At 50.2% G+C, this 17,796-nt stretch overlaps 1 protein-coding gene across 1 annotated transcript in view; it reads right to left on the bottom strand.

The window, feature by feature from the left end:
- Positions 1–5,196: 5,196 nt before the first annotated feature.
- The window catches only part of DMBT1 (deleted in malignant brain tumors 1), a 79,880-nt gene continuing 67,280 nt past the window's right edge, over positions 5,197–17,796 (bottom strand). Inside the window, exons 36-42 of the mRNA XM_035724237.1 lie at positions 17,152–17,172; positions 16,076–16,105; positions 15,669–15,819; positions 14,189–14,397; positions 13,182–13,366; positions 8,336–8,724; positions 5,197–5,831 (exon numbers count right to left, since the gene is read on the bottom strand). Of these exons, the coding sequence (XP_035580130.1) occupies positions 5,534–5,831; positions 8,336–8,724; positions 13,182–13,366; positions 14,189–14,397; positions 15,669–15,819; positions 16,076–16,105; positions 17,152–17,172 (1,283 nt within the window). The 3' untranslated portion in view covers positions 5,197–5,533. The remainder of the gene's footprint in view (positions 5,832–8,335; positions 8,725–13,181; positions 13,367–14,188; positions 14,398–15,668; positions 15,820–16,075; positions 16,106–17,151; positions 17,173–17,796) is intronic.

Genomic DNA, 17,796 nt, shown 5'->3' with positions numbered 1-17,796 from the left:
TGTGGGGTCAGGACTCCCACTAGGTTATATATGTGTTCTATGGGATGAAGCATAACTTAGCAATGGCTGCCTCAAAATTAGGGTTTTGCCCACCTACCGGAACCATGTCCCAGGGATGAAGGCGGAAGGCATTTCTCTAAGGGTCAGAGGGATGCATTATTTTTAAATTTCCCCCTTATCGTCCTTTCATCCTTTTATTTTATATTATTTATTTCTTTTTAAAGATTTTTTTTATTTATTTGAGAGAGAGTGAGAGAGAGCACAAGTGGGTGGAAGAGGTAGAGGGAGAAGAACAAGCAGACTCCCCACTGAGCAGGGAGCCTGACTCGGGGCTCCATCCCAGGACCCCGGGATCATGACCTGAGCCATAGGGAGACGCTTAACTGACTGAGCCACCCAGGTGCCTCGTCTTTTCAACCTTTTAAAGATTGATTTTGGATCTGACTTTCCTGCCTCCAAAGAAGGACTCAGGCTGACCAAGAGCAAACTAGCTAAGGGGTAGAGTATGCCTCCTTGTCTTGTTCTAGACCAGAGAGGCTCTAGCCTCACTCCTGTGTGAGGTATGCTGGTGGCCATGTGAGGATGACGGGTGGGAAATCAGATCCTGAAGAGAAGATGGAGGCGGGTGAACTGAGCAGGAGTGTGAGCAGGAGTCCAAGTTGCCTCATGGGAGACAGAGATGGCTGCCCCTCACCTCTGCTTCTTGTGGAGGTCGGCTTGTGGTGCTTGGGTCCACCTGCCAAACAGTCAAACCTAGAAACCAGGATGGCGAGCATACACTCATGTCTGGGCCCCGTGGCCTGCCACAGTGGGCATTATTGAGGGAAACATACCACAGTGTTGGCTGTATTTTGACGCTTCTGGGGCCCCATGGACTAGTGGCTCCTGACCCCAAATTTTTATGTTGGCATCCCAGATCACAAGTAAGTCTGCTAGGTGATTTTGAAGTCACCTGCAGCTCAGGCGGCAGGGAGGTTCTTTTGTAGAACTGGGAGCGTCCTGGGGGGCTGTCCTCAGTTCAGAAGAATGAATGACCTTCCTTCCCTTGTCTCCGTCAGGTCTGGCACCTCCCGTGAGCAAAGCTCATGTTGGGGTCTCATCCCCGCTGAGTCTGCTTGCTGGAGGGCCAGTGATTCCAAGAGCTGATGTATGCCTTTCCTTCGGTCCCAACGGCCTCACTTGTTATTCAGAGACTTTGGAAATAACCGATGGGCTTCCAGGAAATATCAGATATGGGATGATGTGTGAAGCTTTAAATTTCCATTTTCAATCTTCAGCCAGCATCATAATGATAATATATGAAAAAGAAACTCCCTTTGGGGGTTCTCCCTTTGACATATATTACGAGGGTGACCCAGTGGTAAGTAGAATTGGGTAAGGAATGCGCTGATGTTTCTTCCCCAGTCCAATCTTGGCTACGTGTCATGGTGGGCATGAGGATGCTTGTGGCCTGTTGAAATAAGGTTGGGCCAAAGGCTACTGGATTGTCAGTGGGTGAGGAGGAAGCAGTGTGACCCAATGATGCTGCCCAGAAACATACACAAATTCTATCCCAGCATTTCTGCATGCCAAGATCTTAGGGAGACACTATAGGGAATCTCTCAAAAATGCACCTGTCATCTTTTCCTTCTTATTATTCTTCTTATAATCTCCTTGGTATTTTCTAGTGTACTTATTCAAAATGTGTAGTGAACATACTCTACACTCTACAAGCTATATATTATATATATTCTCCATATACATCTGTATGTATACAAATATAACACATGTAACCTAAAACAAATCAGACACTTTCCCTCCAAAATCTCAGTTTCTTCTAATCAATGATTAGCGGAACTGCTTCTCCTGTACATCAATCAGAAGGAAATGCCAGTAAATTGACTTTACCTAATCTAGGTGACCTACCCTCCTTTACACAGGTTCCATTTGCCCGAGACCTGAGAGCTTAGGAATCTTGGGAAAGTAGAACAACCTTCCTTGAAGCTCTTCCTGGAATCAGCTGACCATAAGGAGACACATTTCTGGCTCACCTGTCTGATCCCACCTGCTCATCCCGTCCCTCTCCTCTGACTTTTCTAGGCTCTGTCCTGCCCCCTATAAAGGCAAATTCTTTTCTCCTGACTTTTGAGACACTTGCAGATCTTGTGCTCCCAGCATTCTCTTTGTTGCTGTAATTGTTTTGATTAAAATCTCTCTTTACTGAAGACTAGATTTGTTTTGTTTTGTTTTTTTGAAAATTCTCATTACACAGTGATGAATCAGGCACCACTGAGAGTGATCGAAACCTTTTCTGAAAGGTCTTTAAAGCAAGATGGAATCCCATTTGTTTGAGGCTTGTCTTGGGCAGGAGAGCTGCCTAATTGTTTTGTCTCTAATGCACTAGGAAAAGACCTAGAGACCCACCACACACGCGTGTTGTCCTGGATTTCTGCTGAACTCTCTGGCGAAGTGGTTGATAATAAAGAATATTTTGGTGAGGATGTGTTGAATTTCTTCTGTTTCCCACTAGCCAGAGACAAAATATACGGCAGAAGGATCTGGGTCCCTACAAAAGTGTTGAAAAGAGGAAAACAGTAAGTCCACATTGCCTGTGGGATCATCAGACTTGGGTTATCGATGTTGCATTTTATATGACAAAGAGTAAGTTAGGAGGATCACCAAGGATATGGTGCCCACAAATGCTCTAGCTCCCATGGGACTGCAGCTGCCCCGAACCACTCAGTGTACTTTCCTTGTTTGGAGAGTCTGGGGAATGTGGGGGTCTCTTCACAGACCCTTCTGGCAGGGCCATTAGCTCCTGGGGAACAGCATTCCGACATCCGGACCATCCTAAGATAACCAACCGGGAAACTCACTCTGGGATGGCCTTCCTTCAATGGGTGCTCAGGACATGGGTTTTCTGTACTGACGTTGTTGTAGATCCTGGGAAGGAGTTCATCTCGGCCTCTACCAGTTCACTCCTACCAGCCAGCAGGGGCATCTAAACACAAACAACTCCATTCTCACTCCCTGCTGAAAACCCTTCAATGGCTCTCTGACTTCTGGATAAAGTGTACCCACCTTAGCATAGTGTACAAAATTCTCCAGAAGGAAAGTGCGCAGGCACTCAGGGAGGGCAAGCCTGCCTCCAGGGACCTCCCACGGGTACAGCAGGGACCTTTGCCCTCCTCTTCTCCTTCTCAGGACTCCTCCACCAGTGGTTCTCAATTTTGACTGTCTAGGAACCTCCTGGAGATTTTAGACCACCACTGTCAGGCCCACCTGCAGGGATCCGGATCTAACTGGTCTGGCTTGGGGTAGGCAGTAGAAGCTGGAAAGCCCTGGACTCAACCTCATGTACAGCCAGGAGGAGGCATCCCGTCCCGAAACCAGTCTCGGTTGCTGGAAATCACAGCAGCCCACGTCATTTCCCCCTGGCCCTGGTGTGGTGCAGACAGTGGTTCCTACCGCCATGGCATTCTGTCTGTCTGGTTCTGCCCTGTCCCACTGTCTCTGTCCGGAGCCGGGCCTGGCTCAACATCCTGCTCACCCACAGCCATACCTTCTGCCTCTCTGTCTCTATACCAGTCTCTTGCTCCCACACTCGTCTGTGCACATTTGTCATTCACTGTCTGGTATCTGTAAGCTGTCCCCTCTACCCACCTGTACAGCTGCCATAAAATTTGGCTCTGCCCACCGCTCCATGCTCCTCCCTGGAGATGCAGGGACTCCCCCTCCTTGCCTGACATTTCGTCCCGGCATTGAGCCTGTGTTTCCAGGAAAACAAGCCTCTACCTGTCTGTACTCATACTTCACCCTGCACCTGTGACAAGGGAAACAGAGTTAGGGCATTGCTGGGTGCCAAGCTCTGGGCTCTCGTTTCTTCCTTTCACACATGGGTTCCAGAGAAGGTGGGGCCAATGTTTGAGCACATGCACATAGTCCTAGCTTCACATCTTAGGGCTCAGAGGCCAGCCACTGGCCGTGAGGGCGCTCATCCCCAAGGTGAAGGCCACCACGGCCAGGAAGTCCCCAGCAGAGGTGGCAGGGCTGTGGCAGCTCCCCTCGGAGCTGGGCTGCTTTCCCACGTCAGTCAGTGACAGGTGTGGGAAGGACAGGAGAGCGGGAATCAGGAGGAGCCCAGTAGAGAAGGGGGGGGAGCACGCAAGGATGGTGGTCTGAGGGCAGGGTGATGATACGCGGAACTGTTTGTGTGGTGGGAGAGGAGAAAGGAATGCGAGAGAGAGGGGCTGGACAGGAAACTGAGGCCAGATCCCAAAGGTGGCAGTGCCATCCCAGTGGCAGCCAGGAAAGGTTTGGGAAGTCAGAGCTGGGCTTTGGGAGATCAAACGTGGCCAGAGGCTCCAGAAGGATGGGAAGGGGGACTTGGGACGTTTAGACCTGCTGAGACATGGGTACAAGCATCCCAGGCCAGGGGTCCTCAGGCCCTGGGCTACTGCAGTGCCTGCGGGAAGAGAAGAGAGGAGAGGGCGGTGGGCAGCGTCCCCGTCAGCACCCTCCACCTGTCACCCTGTCCTGGGTCTCTCCATAGCTCCAACCAACCCACGGCAGGTGCCATGCACTCAACTCATTTCTGGATTGCATCCCCTTCCGGTGGAAGGTAAGCTCCAGGGGGGCAGGGATTTTGATCTCTGTTTGTTAGTTTTCTCCTGGCATGTAATAGTCCTTCAAGGAGGGCATGCGTGAGGTAAGAGCCTAGAATCAGCTGGACATGCTCACCGCCCGAATAAGTGCCACAAGGAGACAGAGCCGCCAAGGATGCCCCATGGGGTGGAACCCGGTAACCAGGAGAAGGGTTTGTGACAACTGCTGCTACCCCACACCTGTCCCTGTCACCGGGACCGCCGCATCTGCTGACCTGTCCTCAGCCTGGACCGGAGACCCTGGCAATGCCTCTGCAGTCGTTTCCTTGTCCACACCCACAAGATAACAGCGGAGCATGACACTGGAGCCCTGTTCTAGATGAGGAGACAGAATGGCTGACCACCAAAATGTCAGCCTTGTGAGTCACTGGAATAAACCAATCCTGCCTGCCTCCCCACAGCCCTGCCTGGGGACACAGGGGCCTCCTGTTATTACCGTCATGAGCAGTCATGTTATCGTTAACGTCATGTTGTTGATATTGGTGACAGCAATGATAGTTAACAAGACCCGCCATTTTTCGCACCCAAGAACTTGAACCAGGCAGACCTCAAGGCAGTTTAACTAACATTATTTTATTGCACCCCCTCAACAGTCCTAACTGGTAGGTATTAACCTTTTTGTTTCACAGTCAGTGAGTGTGAGGTGCGGGGAGTTCAGAACCCAGACGACAAAGGTGTCAGCTGTGTCTGTGTCGCAGATCAGAACTCTCCTGACCAAGCACTACACGTGGTCCCCCATAGACCAGGAGCCCATGGAAGAAGGCGAGAAGCGATCTAGCTAAGTCCGTATCGCCCCGTGGTGCACAGCAGGCCTGGCATGCGGTGGGTGCCCACTCTGGGGTGCAGTGCAACACCAGCAGAAACAATCCGGCTCCCCGCAGGTCACGGATCTAGGGGCGGGAGGTCCGCCACTTAGCCAGGCTCCACTTCTCGGTGTGTGGGACCTGCAGCTGAACGGGTCCCAGGACGACGTCCACCTTCTCCTGGTAGGAGCCCACGTCCCTCTTGGACCTCAGGATGCAGCCTCTGCGGCAGCGGGAGAAGTAGTCGTCAGCCCTGCACACCACCATCTTACACCGCAGGTACACGGAGGGGAAGCGCCTCAGGAAGTAGAAGGAACTGAATTTGAAGCGGGCGATGCGAGGTGACGGCTGAGGGTAAGACTGGTAGGTGTTGTCCTTCACGCACCTGGAAGAAGAGAAAAGCGGCCCATCAGCCATGGATGCGCTGCCTTCTTCATGACGCGCATGGGCCAGGCCCACGCCTCCGGCTGCAAGTTCCTTCCCTCAGAACGTGTGGTTCACACATCGCCTCCAGGAGAACCCCAGCAGCTCTGGTATGTCAGCAGCATCTTAAAGCAGCAAATCGGCGCAGGGTTTCCACACAGACAAGCAGGCCCCATATTGCACAGTGGGTGCTCGGGGACCCCGCGCTGGATGGCCCTGGAAACCCAGGGGAGTGACGGAAGCAGCAGGGCCCAGAGAGACGGCATGAAGGAAGATGACATTTCCTTTCCTTTCCTGGCCTCAGGGCCAGGCAAGGTGGCACTGGGCTACTCTCTGTTGTCTTTGGTGGCCACCACCCCCACCCCCTCCCAAATTTCTGGGGCTGTCTCCTGACCCACCTCAACTTGCCCTGAACCCTGGATGGCTTACTTTCCACACGAGCCTAAGTACTCTCCAGTACCCCCCACTCCAATATCAACTGCCTCCTTATTCCCTCAGACGCCTCATCTCCACTGGTGTTAGTGGGAAGATTACTTAAGAATCCCCTGAAAGAAACCTTATTAAGATATGGGTGAGGAGCATCTCCCAGCTCTACCCCCAGTTGAGCAAGCAGCTTGCGTAACCCAGGAACACCCCTTAACAGGAGGATTTGGGGTGATGTAGCAAAGAGGAGAGCAAAGAAACTGGTCCATGGGGTTTAGGGTGGAAATTTTTGTGGTGGATGGGAGCTGTCACTAAGGCAGCCTGATTCTGCCTGGAAATGTGGCCCAGGGTTCACTCGGTATCTTCTTTCCCCCTTCCAGAGGGTCCTTCCTCCGCTTTCAGTGCACATTCTCTCAAATACCACATTATTTTTTCCACAGGGGTCAGTTTAGCAACAAAGATGAGAAAGAAAGTACACAGAACCTCATCAGGAAGTAGGACAGTTGTAAATGAGGTCAGGGTAACCCACGGGGCTGCTGGGCAATAATTGCATTTCCCATAAAACCACACTACTCAGGGTGGTCTGTATGGGCCAGAGCTCCCTAATCCAGGCTGCACTTCAGCGTCACGGCGGGGGGGGGGGGGGGGGGGGGTGGAGGGGAAGTTTTGAAAATACAGATACCCAAGCCCTACGACAGACGTGATAAAGTGAATGTGCAGGTGGGGCCGGGGATGGGTGTGTCTGAAGATCCAGATTCCTCCAACGGGCATCCAGTTGGGTGATCTGGCTGATCCTCAGGTGTAGCCAGTGTGTCCCTCCAGGTACAGTTGGGTCCACATCTACCCCCACGTGCATGCCCCCCCCCGAGGAAATTGCATTATCTTATATACATATATGCCAGAATTTGACCAAAAAGAATATTTTAGCGAAAACGAACCAAATCACTCATTTATGTTAATCTCAATCATCTGACATAAATTCAAATGTCACTTTGTTACTATTTGTAGAAAGAGAATTTGGGTAAGCTTCTCCCACATCTTTGCTGCCAAGGGGGCTGTTGTGAATTGAACCAACTGCATAGACTGAACGAGGCAAGCCTCAACACGTGTTTACCGAATTGACACATATTCAAACTGTGCCTGGAAAAAGGTGCTGTTTTTAGTATCTCTGGGAGGTGTAAAATTTAACTTCCCAACCCTGATTCCTAGCAGAGCCCCTTAGCCTATCAGTACAACTTCTGTATTGTACTTCTATGTGATTGTTACTGAGGTGCCAAGGTCAAATTATAAGCAAAGAAATGGTGCACACACCAATGGACAGAGACAAAGGAGTAAGGATGGGAGTGTACATCCCAGCATCCCAGGACTCCTTGATGAGCTCCGAAGAGGCAAATTTGACCTCACCAGAGTCCTGTCATCCAGGGAAGCAGGACTGTAGTGGAGGAGCCCAATCTGGTCACCACTGACCCTAGCCTGGGCACCACTGGCCTGACCTCTGCATCTCTTGAGCTTGGTTAGAACCACCATTCTCAGCTGCTAGGTCAAGAGACCCCTGCTGACCCCTGCTACCCACAGCATTCCTTGTGGACCACCTGCTGTGCATGCTCTTTGCCCAGGGCCCCATCGACTCCTTCCCATTTCATCCTCCCAACAGTCTGTGATGTGGGCAGCACTATTCTCATCTGATGGGGGAAGAGACTAGCTCAGAGGATACGACTGCTTGCCCAGAGTGATGCAGCTGCTACATGGAAGACTGGCATCTCAATCTCGATCTGCTGCAGAATCAAGGCTTTCCCCACTACACGCATGTCTTCTTATGGAGTTCGATTACCTGGGTCAAATCCCAGTTACAGCTAACCTGCTTGGTGACCACTGGTGGTTCATTCACTTCCCCGCACATCCATTTCCCTAGATGTTAACCAGGTATGACAACCTGACTGGTTAAGTTCGCTCTACCAGAGCCAAAGTCCTTGAGACTTTAGGCTACTCATGTTTGAATTGTCAGGTAAAGCTTGACATTCACCCCATGAAGACACTCCTTACCCACTCCGGATTAGATCGTAAGTCAGAGATGTAAAGTCATTGGAATATGGGGACGCCACACAGGTATCCACAAACAAGGACAAGGAGGTGTCAGAATGGATGATCTCAGCCTGAAGGTACAAGTTCTGGTTCAGGTCCACATAGTACGGGCTGCTGGTCACTGGATATAAAAATGAAGAAGATGTATAAAAGGAAATGTTCACGTCAAAATTGCCATACTGCACTTCATTGACCTCGATGGTGTCATTAGCAATGTATAGGGTGTTAACCCAGGTATTCTGGAGCATTTTGCAGCAGATGTGAATGTGGAGATCCTTCTTGCTCTTGATGGTGGCACTTGGAACAGCTACTCTGAGGAAGTTGGAATAGATGATGGTATCATTATCTACCTGGGAGACAAAGAGAGGAGAGCAAAGTCAAGCAAATATCACCTGTTAAGGGAAACTCACTGCTGATTTGTTTACAATGAGAGGGAAGTGACTCGGCCAGACTTTAAAACCCTCCCAGGACCACACAGAGAAGGCACATGGCTGCCATGGCTCTCATTATCTGGGCTGGGCATGCTGCTTAACTAGCAGGACTCACTCCTTTCACACAACCCCTTCCTCTACCACGTGATGGGGACTGCAGTGTGGGCCAGGTGTTGGGGCCTCCTAGGAGCTGCTCCCCATGGGAAGATGGGTGTGTCTGGATCACGCCTTTCCCTGCTGAATGACCAAGCTGTGTCCGGACTCCATGGCTTAGGGCCTTTCATGCTTGCTTTGCTTCATTCTCGCTGTGGTTGGGAGAAACCAAGGGAGGTGGCCATGGACTTGAGGGAGAGGCTGGTGGGATTAGCTTTCACTGTGCTAGTTGGATGGCTCAGTAGCAGCTTAGTGTCTGAGGCTGCCAGGGCCTGAAGGGGCAGAGGGTGGAGTTTTAGCTGCAGTGGGACTCTGACCACTGGGGTAGGGGCTCCCCCAGAGGCTCATGTGGACTGAGCAATGCTGGAGCACTTCCTGTCACACGCTGCTTTGTCACTCCCCGTACCATGGGACAGGTTCCTAATGTGCCTTTTAGCAAGCAGCAAATTCCTCAGAATGTTGGTCTCTCATGCCATTTGATGTGCCTAAGAGTGACCTTCAAGGGAGAGAGCCTTGCACCCAGTGGTCTGTGAGCATCTCAAGGATAAGATGATGTCATCAGGGCTTGGTACTGTGTCAACAATACTGTCAGGAGCATCAGTAGATACCATGGAATGAATGAAAGGTACAGGGGGCAGGGCCCACAAAGGTACTATGATGGATGAAGAATGGGGCCCAGATGGCTGAGAGGACACAGGTGAACCAGGCCTTCTGGAAGCTCCATGGTCATGATCATCTGGCCTCAAATGAGGCAAGCACAAGCCAGTCATTGCCTGGCAGAGAAAGTGAGTAACTCTTTCCCTCCCGATATGAGGAAGGCCAGAAGCAAACTTCTTTCTGCTAGCCAGGTACAAGTTCCCATAAGCAATGGATACTTTTGCAAGAAGGAGCACAAAAAGAACACCATGGTGGCCTAAATAGAAGTCCTAAAATGTGAGGCTAGGTCACTCTTAAGAAAAAAAAAAAAAAGAGGTTTTTCAAGTCACATGTAGTCATGCACCCTGTTAAGAACCAAATTCTATTCTTGGCCATTTGGAAGATTAGACAAGCTCCCTGCTCAATCCCGCACTTGTACACCTTAAATATCATTGTTCTTCAGAACAGTGTGTGTTGGAAAGGCTTTCACTTCATGCTTGTGGTTGCATAACTCAACTCTGAATTTGTCCCTTCCAGAAAAACATGGGGAGAAAAATTTAACAAGTAATTTAAAATGGTTTTGCTACCCCGTTTTCTTCATTGGGCGACCAGGGAGGTCTCTGCCGCCCCAGGCCTACAGGGGAGTGCCAGATCCCTCACTCTGGACCCAGCTCTGGGAAGGCATCCCTCTGGTGGGGTGGGGAGACTTCATCTATCCTATGCCCTCCATTTGTGCAAACGAATACACTGTATTTTCTAAAAAAAAAAAAAAAAAAGAAAAAGAAAAGAAAAAATAATGGGCTTTATATGTGAGTGCTAGTGGTTGTCAAAAGAAACCATATAAATGTGACTCTGTTACTCCTTCAAAGACAAGCTAAGGTGCCTTCAGTTCAACTCTGTACACTAAAATCAAAGTTTTCTTGGAATTCACATTCGTCTATGGCTTCTATGCTCAAGCTAAATTCTGAATCCACTCCAAGCAATGAACATGGAATGCAGGTTTATTTCTTGATCGTAAGAAGCAGTCCAATTTTAGATTAAAATTCATTATTAGGTGTCTGCTCAGTTCGGAAGGAACTCAGGATATAAGGGGATGTCTTGAAGATAAGGCAACTACTATTCCCATGAAGACTGGGACTCTTCCCCTTGATATCCCTCTCATGTGGTAGGGAGACCTCACCTACTCAGCCACACCAGCCACCATTCGTCAGACCTGACTCAGCGAGGCTCCTGGGGGAGCTGTGGTCGGCTCTGCCTGCAGATCATGCTGTCCTGGCTTTGAATCCGGACTCAGCAGATCATGACCATGTGGCCTCGGGCAAATGGCTTAACTTCTGTAAGCCTCCAATTCCTTGTGATTACGTGGGAATGAAAGTTGCCCTGAGAATTTCGGAAGTCATGTAGAACTGAGTTCAGTGGCTGGCATACAGATTAGCCGTTTATAATCCGATTATAAAAGGGTTAGGCTCCACACCAGCACCACTGAGCACTCAGTCTGGTAGGGGATGCAGGTATTTAAATAAATGGAGGAATGAGAGTGTAGTGCAAGCTGGCCACCACCAGCCACCTTACAAGGACCAGCATTGGCACATTGCTTTGGTGGCTTCTAATGGACATGAAGGAACATCGATGGGGTGGCTCAGATATCAGAGTCTCCAGGTTGCACACTTGGAACCAGGAGGGATAATCATCTTTGGTGCATTGACTCCTACTGACTAAACTCATGACAAGCCAGAATCCCACACAATTAAATTACAGGGCAAAACGTGTCTGGTTGACTAGAACATTTGCATAGCATGACTGATATGTACCCTTGTCTTCATGTAAGTCTCCCTGACTCACGCAGTTCATCTGAGAAGGAGACTTGGTATCTGTAGGGACTGAGGAAAGGAGCCAGGTGGCCATAATGGCGATTATGGACCCTTTAGGCCTAGGCAGCCACCCGTGGCTGATAGGCCAATCTCTTTGGGCTAAATGACTACCCTCTTCCTCTGCCACTGTTTCTTACGTGTCAAAGGATCAGGAAATTACCTTGCCAGGTAATTAACAGTGTCATCTTAGCACCTAGCCCAGGGCTGGCTCACAGCAAATGCTTAGTACATCTTTGGTGAATGACAAATTGACATCCTCTGAACATGTGGGTCATGCACATTGCACATATTCGAGCATTTCATGTTGTGTATTTACTGTAGTCCTAAGCCACATTATTTGCATCATGTCTCTTCCCTAACAGACAAAACCTTGAAGTGATTACTTAGGCATCATCCCAAAATTCAGAATTTAGATGATTTCAAATAAATTTACATAAAATGAAATGCAACCATTGTAAGCATGTCATTCAGTGAGGTTTGACAATAATCACCACCACAATAAGATACAGAACATTTCCAAGAACCAAAACAGCTCCTTCCTGCCCCTTTGCAGGCAATCCCCTCCAACCAGGTCGGCTTTCCATCATACATTTATTCCCCATTCCTGAATTTTACAGAAATGGAATCACAGAGTAGGTACTCTTGTGTGGCTGGCTTCTTTCACTCAGTGTAAGGTTTTGGAGATTTTCAGAGTCTGACGTTTGTCCTGCTACTTCTTGGTCAAGTGGCCTCGGGCACCTGTTTGACCCCTCGAAGCCCACCCCCTCTATTTTTAAAGTGGGGTGACAATGAGAGAATACTTGATGGGTATCTGGGGAGTATGACACCTGCCAATCCTAGTGTTTGGCCCTGGGAGGATGAGCATCCATCCATTTTGCTCAGGACCAAGGAGTTTTGTGGAACATGGGACTTTTCCATGCTGACATCTGCGAAGTCCCAGGTAAACCGAGACAGCTGGTCACCCTAGATGGTGATGGCTCTGCTGCAGAGGCTGATTTACTGTGAAGCTAATAAAGCTTCAGCCTCAGGGCCTCCCCCATGCAGGTTCCTCCAATGCCTAGCAGTGTATTGGCACAGCCATATGTTTCTGTAAGATTTATAAAAGTAAGATACGTTTGCATTCTTCTGCTTCATGAGGCACCCACCCCTCTCACTAACCCCAACCCCAAACTGTATGAACTTCAGGCCCTACAAAATCTGGAGCTGCCCCTGGGAGCTGCTATGATTATTGCTGATGGGAATGGCAGCCTGCCATGCACCCTCCGTGCATGACAGTGTGGGGGAAAATGGCCTGCTGACCTTCGTTCCTCATCCTTACATTTGGAAATGGCTATCACTACATCATGGCACTAAGGGACAGATTTAAATCTTTACCCTGATTACACCGGTTATACCATCATCATGTCACTTGAATCCCTAGAATTCAAGAAACACAGCATACATCACTATAAGAAAGCTTATTCAGGGCGCCTGGGTGGCTCAGTTGGTTAAGTGACTGCCTTCGGCTCAGGTGATGATCCTGGAGTCCCCGGATCGAGTCCCGCATCGGGCTCCCTGCTCAGCAGGGAGTCTGCTTCTCCCTCTGACCTTCCTCCCTCTCATGCTCTCTCTCTACCATTCTTTCTCTCTCTCAATAAATAAATAAAAATCTTTAAAATAAAAGAAAAAAAAGAAAGCTTATTCAGCAGGAGATAGTGTAGGAAGCCCTAAACTTACCTGCTTGATGGTGCCACAGCCCGTGTATGGAATTGTGAACGTCACCTGGCTGGCCGTTATTTGGGGCTGACACTGGGAGCTTTCATTCCAGTTGGGAATGACAAGGTCCTTGGCAGAATAGCCCAAGGATTGGAGGTAGCTCTTGCTCACACTGGCTTGCATGTGGTTTGGCAGACAAAGCAGCTCTGGTGGATGAGGGCAAACAATGTAGGCAGTCAGCACCCCAGCAAGCCCACTAGGCACTCCTCCCGTATAAAGGTGCAGAGACCAAGATGGCGGACAAAGACGGCCCACATTGGATAGCCCTCACACAACCCCCCGGGTGCCCCTTGACTCAGGTCAGTGTTATTCTCACAAGACCCCTTTGAGGGCATAGGGACTTAGGATTCCCCTGATGGAGAAATGGAGGCAGGATGTGAAATGAGTAAAATGTTTTGCCAACCTACCATTTATCCATAAAGTAAAGTAATGTTCCAGTGAATGGTGGAGATGTTATAAAATAAAGTCCTTTAGTTAGGAATAGGTCAATGCTTAAAATCCTGACTGCAAAAGAGAGCTTGGACATCACCTCACTCAGTCCCTAAGCCAATCTATAAATCAGTCCATTTAACAGCTGAAATCGTGGCCATTAGCTGGAAGTGGCTGAGTGATCGGCTCAGTCCATCTTCAGATAGCAGACAAATATGCTGTCCTGGGACATAGTCCAGGGGCCAGGTGGTCACCTGTGTCCTTGGCACTGACATCTCACCATGTGCTGAAAGTATGACCTCACATCTTCTTTTTAGTCTCTGCTGACCACAGTAAGACCACCACACGGCCCATCAGCCAGTTCTGGCCCTTGATCTCATTTCTGGGCAGTCAGAGTCCCAAGACCACTGCTCGTGGCCCCTTTCAGCACCAGATTAAGCCGTGGTGACCTGACAAAGCTGCTCTAGTTTCTTATTTCGCAACCACAGAAGGGTGGAGCAGAGGTGTCCCCCACAACGAGCCCCCATGAGGGGACTTACTGGTGTTATCTTCAGAAGGGCTGGAGTAGTAGCTGGCCTGGAAGCCCCTCCTCGTGATGCTGCCATCGCTAACAAAGCGAATGGACATGAAGTTCGATGAGGAACTGAGGGAGCTCTTGGCTCCATCACAAACGCGGGCAATCAGAGGGGAACTGTGGGAGGGGCCATCGAACACTTCAATATAGTCATAGTTGCAGCCACCTTCAAGCCTGCAGGGACACAACACAGAGTTTTGGCGTCACTTTCAGCCAGGATTTGATGCAGGGGGTCAGATCTCAGTGAGTTGGGGGAGTGGGGCGGGTCACACCTTTGTGGCAGAAATACTGACAAAATTAATAGTTGAAAATAATAGAATGATATTCACTTCCCTGTGATCGCCACGCACGAAACTTCGTCCTAACTTTCGGGGTCACACATATGAAATCGACAGCCCCTCTCCTGACACTCCTTTGCATCATGAAAGGAGAGGATCACAACCTGCCTTAGACTGCTTCTTCAATCAAAAAGACCCTGGCTTCCCATTGAACAAAATAAATAGTCATGAATCCATAGTGATAGAAATAAATAACTGGACTAATAAATATTGGACAAGTCAAATAACCTCTCTGAAGGTTAGGTGGTCGACCTTCCTCCATAGGATCGCATGAGCTTCAAGTACAGTCTCTGAGATCCAGAATGAATTGTAATGGTGAGGAGATTAAAATAATATTATAACTTCTGCAAAACGCCAAATGAATTTCCAAGGCAGAGATTCGCAAAGCCACCGCAACCAAAAAGCAAGAGAGAAGACTATTGTGTTCAGGAAAGGCTGTTTCACAGAAGAAATGATGGTACCCTCTTTCCTGGACACCAGAAAATACTCGTACCTCTGCTTGGTCATGCCCCTCCTTGGACCAATCATATATTAACGTGGCTTTGACGCTGTGTCCTCTGCTTAAAGCAGTGATTCCCCATTTTCACTGAATGAGGAACAGATAAATGAGCCTCTGCAGCAGAGATCTCTCCACCTCTACTTGACCCCCCCAGAGTTCACCCCCCAAAAAAGGAGGCAGTGGAGAAAAAAAGGGTTAAAAAAAAAAAAAAGCCTGGTGTGGTTAATAGGATTCTGTGTGTTACTCTCACTCCTAACAGGCAGCCTTCCCGTCGGATAACCTTTTCCAAGTATTTTCACCTCTTTCTCCCTTGTGACCTTCCCAGTAGCCAGAGATGAGAGGAAAGCAGGTATTTTATTTCCTTGTTTTGACCAAAGTTCAGGAAAATTAAGTGATTTCCTGTGGGCACACAGCAAATGAGTGACAGACCTGGGACTTTAAACCGGGGCTCTTGTCCCGGCCCCACCTCTGGGCTAGGTGAAAAATTGAACCCATAAGAGAAAATATCAATTGGGCTAACATAACTCCTGAAGGGCTAGGTGCCATTTATTCTGTTCTAGGACATCTGTGGGGCCCCCACGCATTCGGCTCTGCACCCACGCACTTACTGGACATCTCTGAAGACAACAGTCACACGGTAGTTACTTTGGACTTCAATGTCCCACACACATCTGGCATTGTTTGGATAGTTCCCTGGATAGAATGGGCTGGAAAAGTACCCAGATGGCTGGGACAGGAAGCCTCCGCAGGAATAATTTGCTGTCGGGAAGAAATGGAAATCTGGAGGGCCCCCAGAGCCTGCTGCACAGTCACCTGGGGAAATTTTTAAACAACCCCCTAGACAGAAAGCCAGCAGGAGGTGGTGTAGACCTGGACTGTCCAGGGAGGCTCTACTTAGGGAAGCCATATCCTCATTTTTGTCACTGTCCCCCTACCCCCATGCCCGCTACCCCACCCAGGGGCACTGTCATTGAGGGGAAGGGAAAGGGGGGTTGTCAGGGAGCCCCAAACTTACTGTTTGGGCGAGTGGCATTGTGAACAGGAGCTGTTGACCAAGAGAAAAGATAACAATCAGTTTCCTGGTATCGTTGGCACAAATGTTCGGTGCTCACTTGCTCTGTGCAGAAAGGTGCCAACCCCGGGTTCACAGTGAGATGCTGGATGTGTGCCCTCAGAGAGCTCATGGCCTGGAGCGGTGGACGGGCAAGAGCAAATCCCAGCATGGCAGGATGCGGCTGTGATCAGGGTAAGCCCAGGACGTGGTGGGAGCCCAGAGCGTTGGCTCCTGACCCAGACTGAGCAGAGAAAGGGGGGCAGGTAATCGGGGTGGTGGGTGCGTGGTCAGGCAAAAAGGTAGAGAGGGGGGTTCCATGCAGGGGGACCCAGGCCTGACAGTCACTAGCACACGTAGGGAACATCAGTGTGGATGGAGCAGGAGGGGTGGAAGGAGGAAACGAAACAGACAAAGGAAGTGGGTCTGCCCCCAGACGTGGGAATCTACACCCAGATGGTCCTGAGGAGTCACAGGAAGGGTGCGAAGGTGTGGAGGCTGGGACTGACGTTGGCATTTCGCGAGGACTCCCGCAGCCGCGGTGTGAAGAATGGATGGGGGCAAGGCTGAGGGGTTGCTGCTGCAGGAAGCTGGTGGTGAAGAGGAGAGGATGGGGATGGAGGGGGAAGATCTCAGGAGCCAGGAATGTGCTGCGAATGCTGGGAGCAGGCTCAGCAGCAGTTCCGGAGTGGGCAGTCAGGAGCTTTTGGTGGTTACACACGGAGCTCAGTGATGCAGCAGGACTCACTGGCCTACACTGACCAGGGTCTGGTGTCTGAGGGGACAGGCAACACCTACACGGGTGGCTGGCCTCTCCTAGAGACTGACCAGAGATCTGAATCTTAGGCTGGCCAGGCCACTGATGGTCGAAGAGGAGCCCAGAGAGAGGCTCAGCTCTCCTCGGGTGGGGACATCTGCTGCAGGAGATACCAGTGCCGGGGAAGACATAAGGGGAAATTCCTGGGAGAGAGAGTGGCATGCCCTGCACCAGCAGCAGAGAGGGCCAGCCAGGCGGCTGGGTAGAAATGACGGGTACTTACCATGCGTTGTTGGCTGGCTTCCTGAAAAGGAAGAGGAGAAAAGCATCAGTCACTGAAATGTGGTGGGAAGAGGGGCCGCATGAGGCAGGGGCACACCCATGTGATTCACAGTCTGACCTCTTCTGTGAGTGCACCCATGGCCTGTGGAGTTACTGCCGTAAGGCCTGTGTTACTAGGGGGAGGACTTGGGTGGGTCTCCCCCGCTGCTCCCCAGCCTTATCATCACTTGGGGCTCATCAGTGCCACGACCAAGGTCACAGCATCACTTATTCCTCATTTCCTACTTGTCTGGAATTGTTCTAAGGTTTTACACGAATGAGCCACTTAGGTCTCCAATCGCCATTGGACGCAGGTGCACCATGACCATCTCCTCTTCGTACAGGAGGAGACTGAGGCTGACAGATGAGACCTCATTGCTAAAGGTCCCAGAGCCAATGGAAGGGTGAGAACACACATGCATACTAGCCCTGTGGCCAGTATAAGAGACAACGGGGCCCCTGCATGGTCTCCTGGAGCGGGAAGACCAAGGGCACAGCTGCCAAGCTCCAGTCCCACCTCCATCCCCGGAACTGAGCCACAAACACCATCAACCACCAGCCCTTAGCTTTCACCCTGCAGCAGGTCGGAGGTGAAAGGGGCCTTCCA

The sequence above is a fragment of the Zalophus californianus genome, chromosome 15, assembly GCF_009762305.2.
Source record: "Zalophus californianus isolate mZalCal1 chromosome 15, mZalCal1.pri.v2, whole genome shotgun sequence".
Lineage (NCBI taxonomy): Eukaryota > Metazoa > Chordata > Mammalia > Carnivora > Otariidae > Zalophus > Zalophus californianus.
Note: the sequence above shows the minus strand (reverse complement) of the source record. Positions and strands in the feature narration are given on the sequence as shown.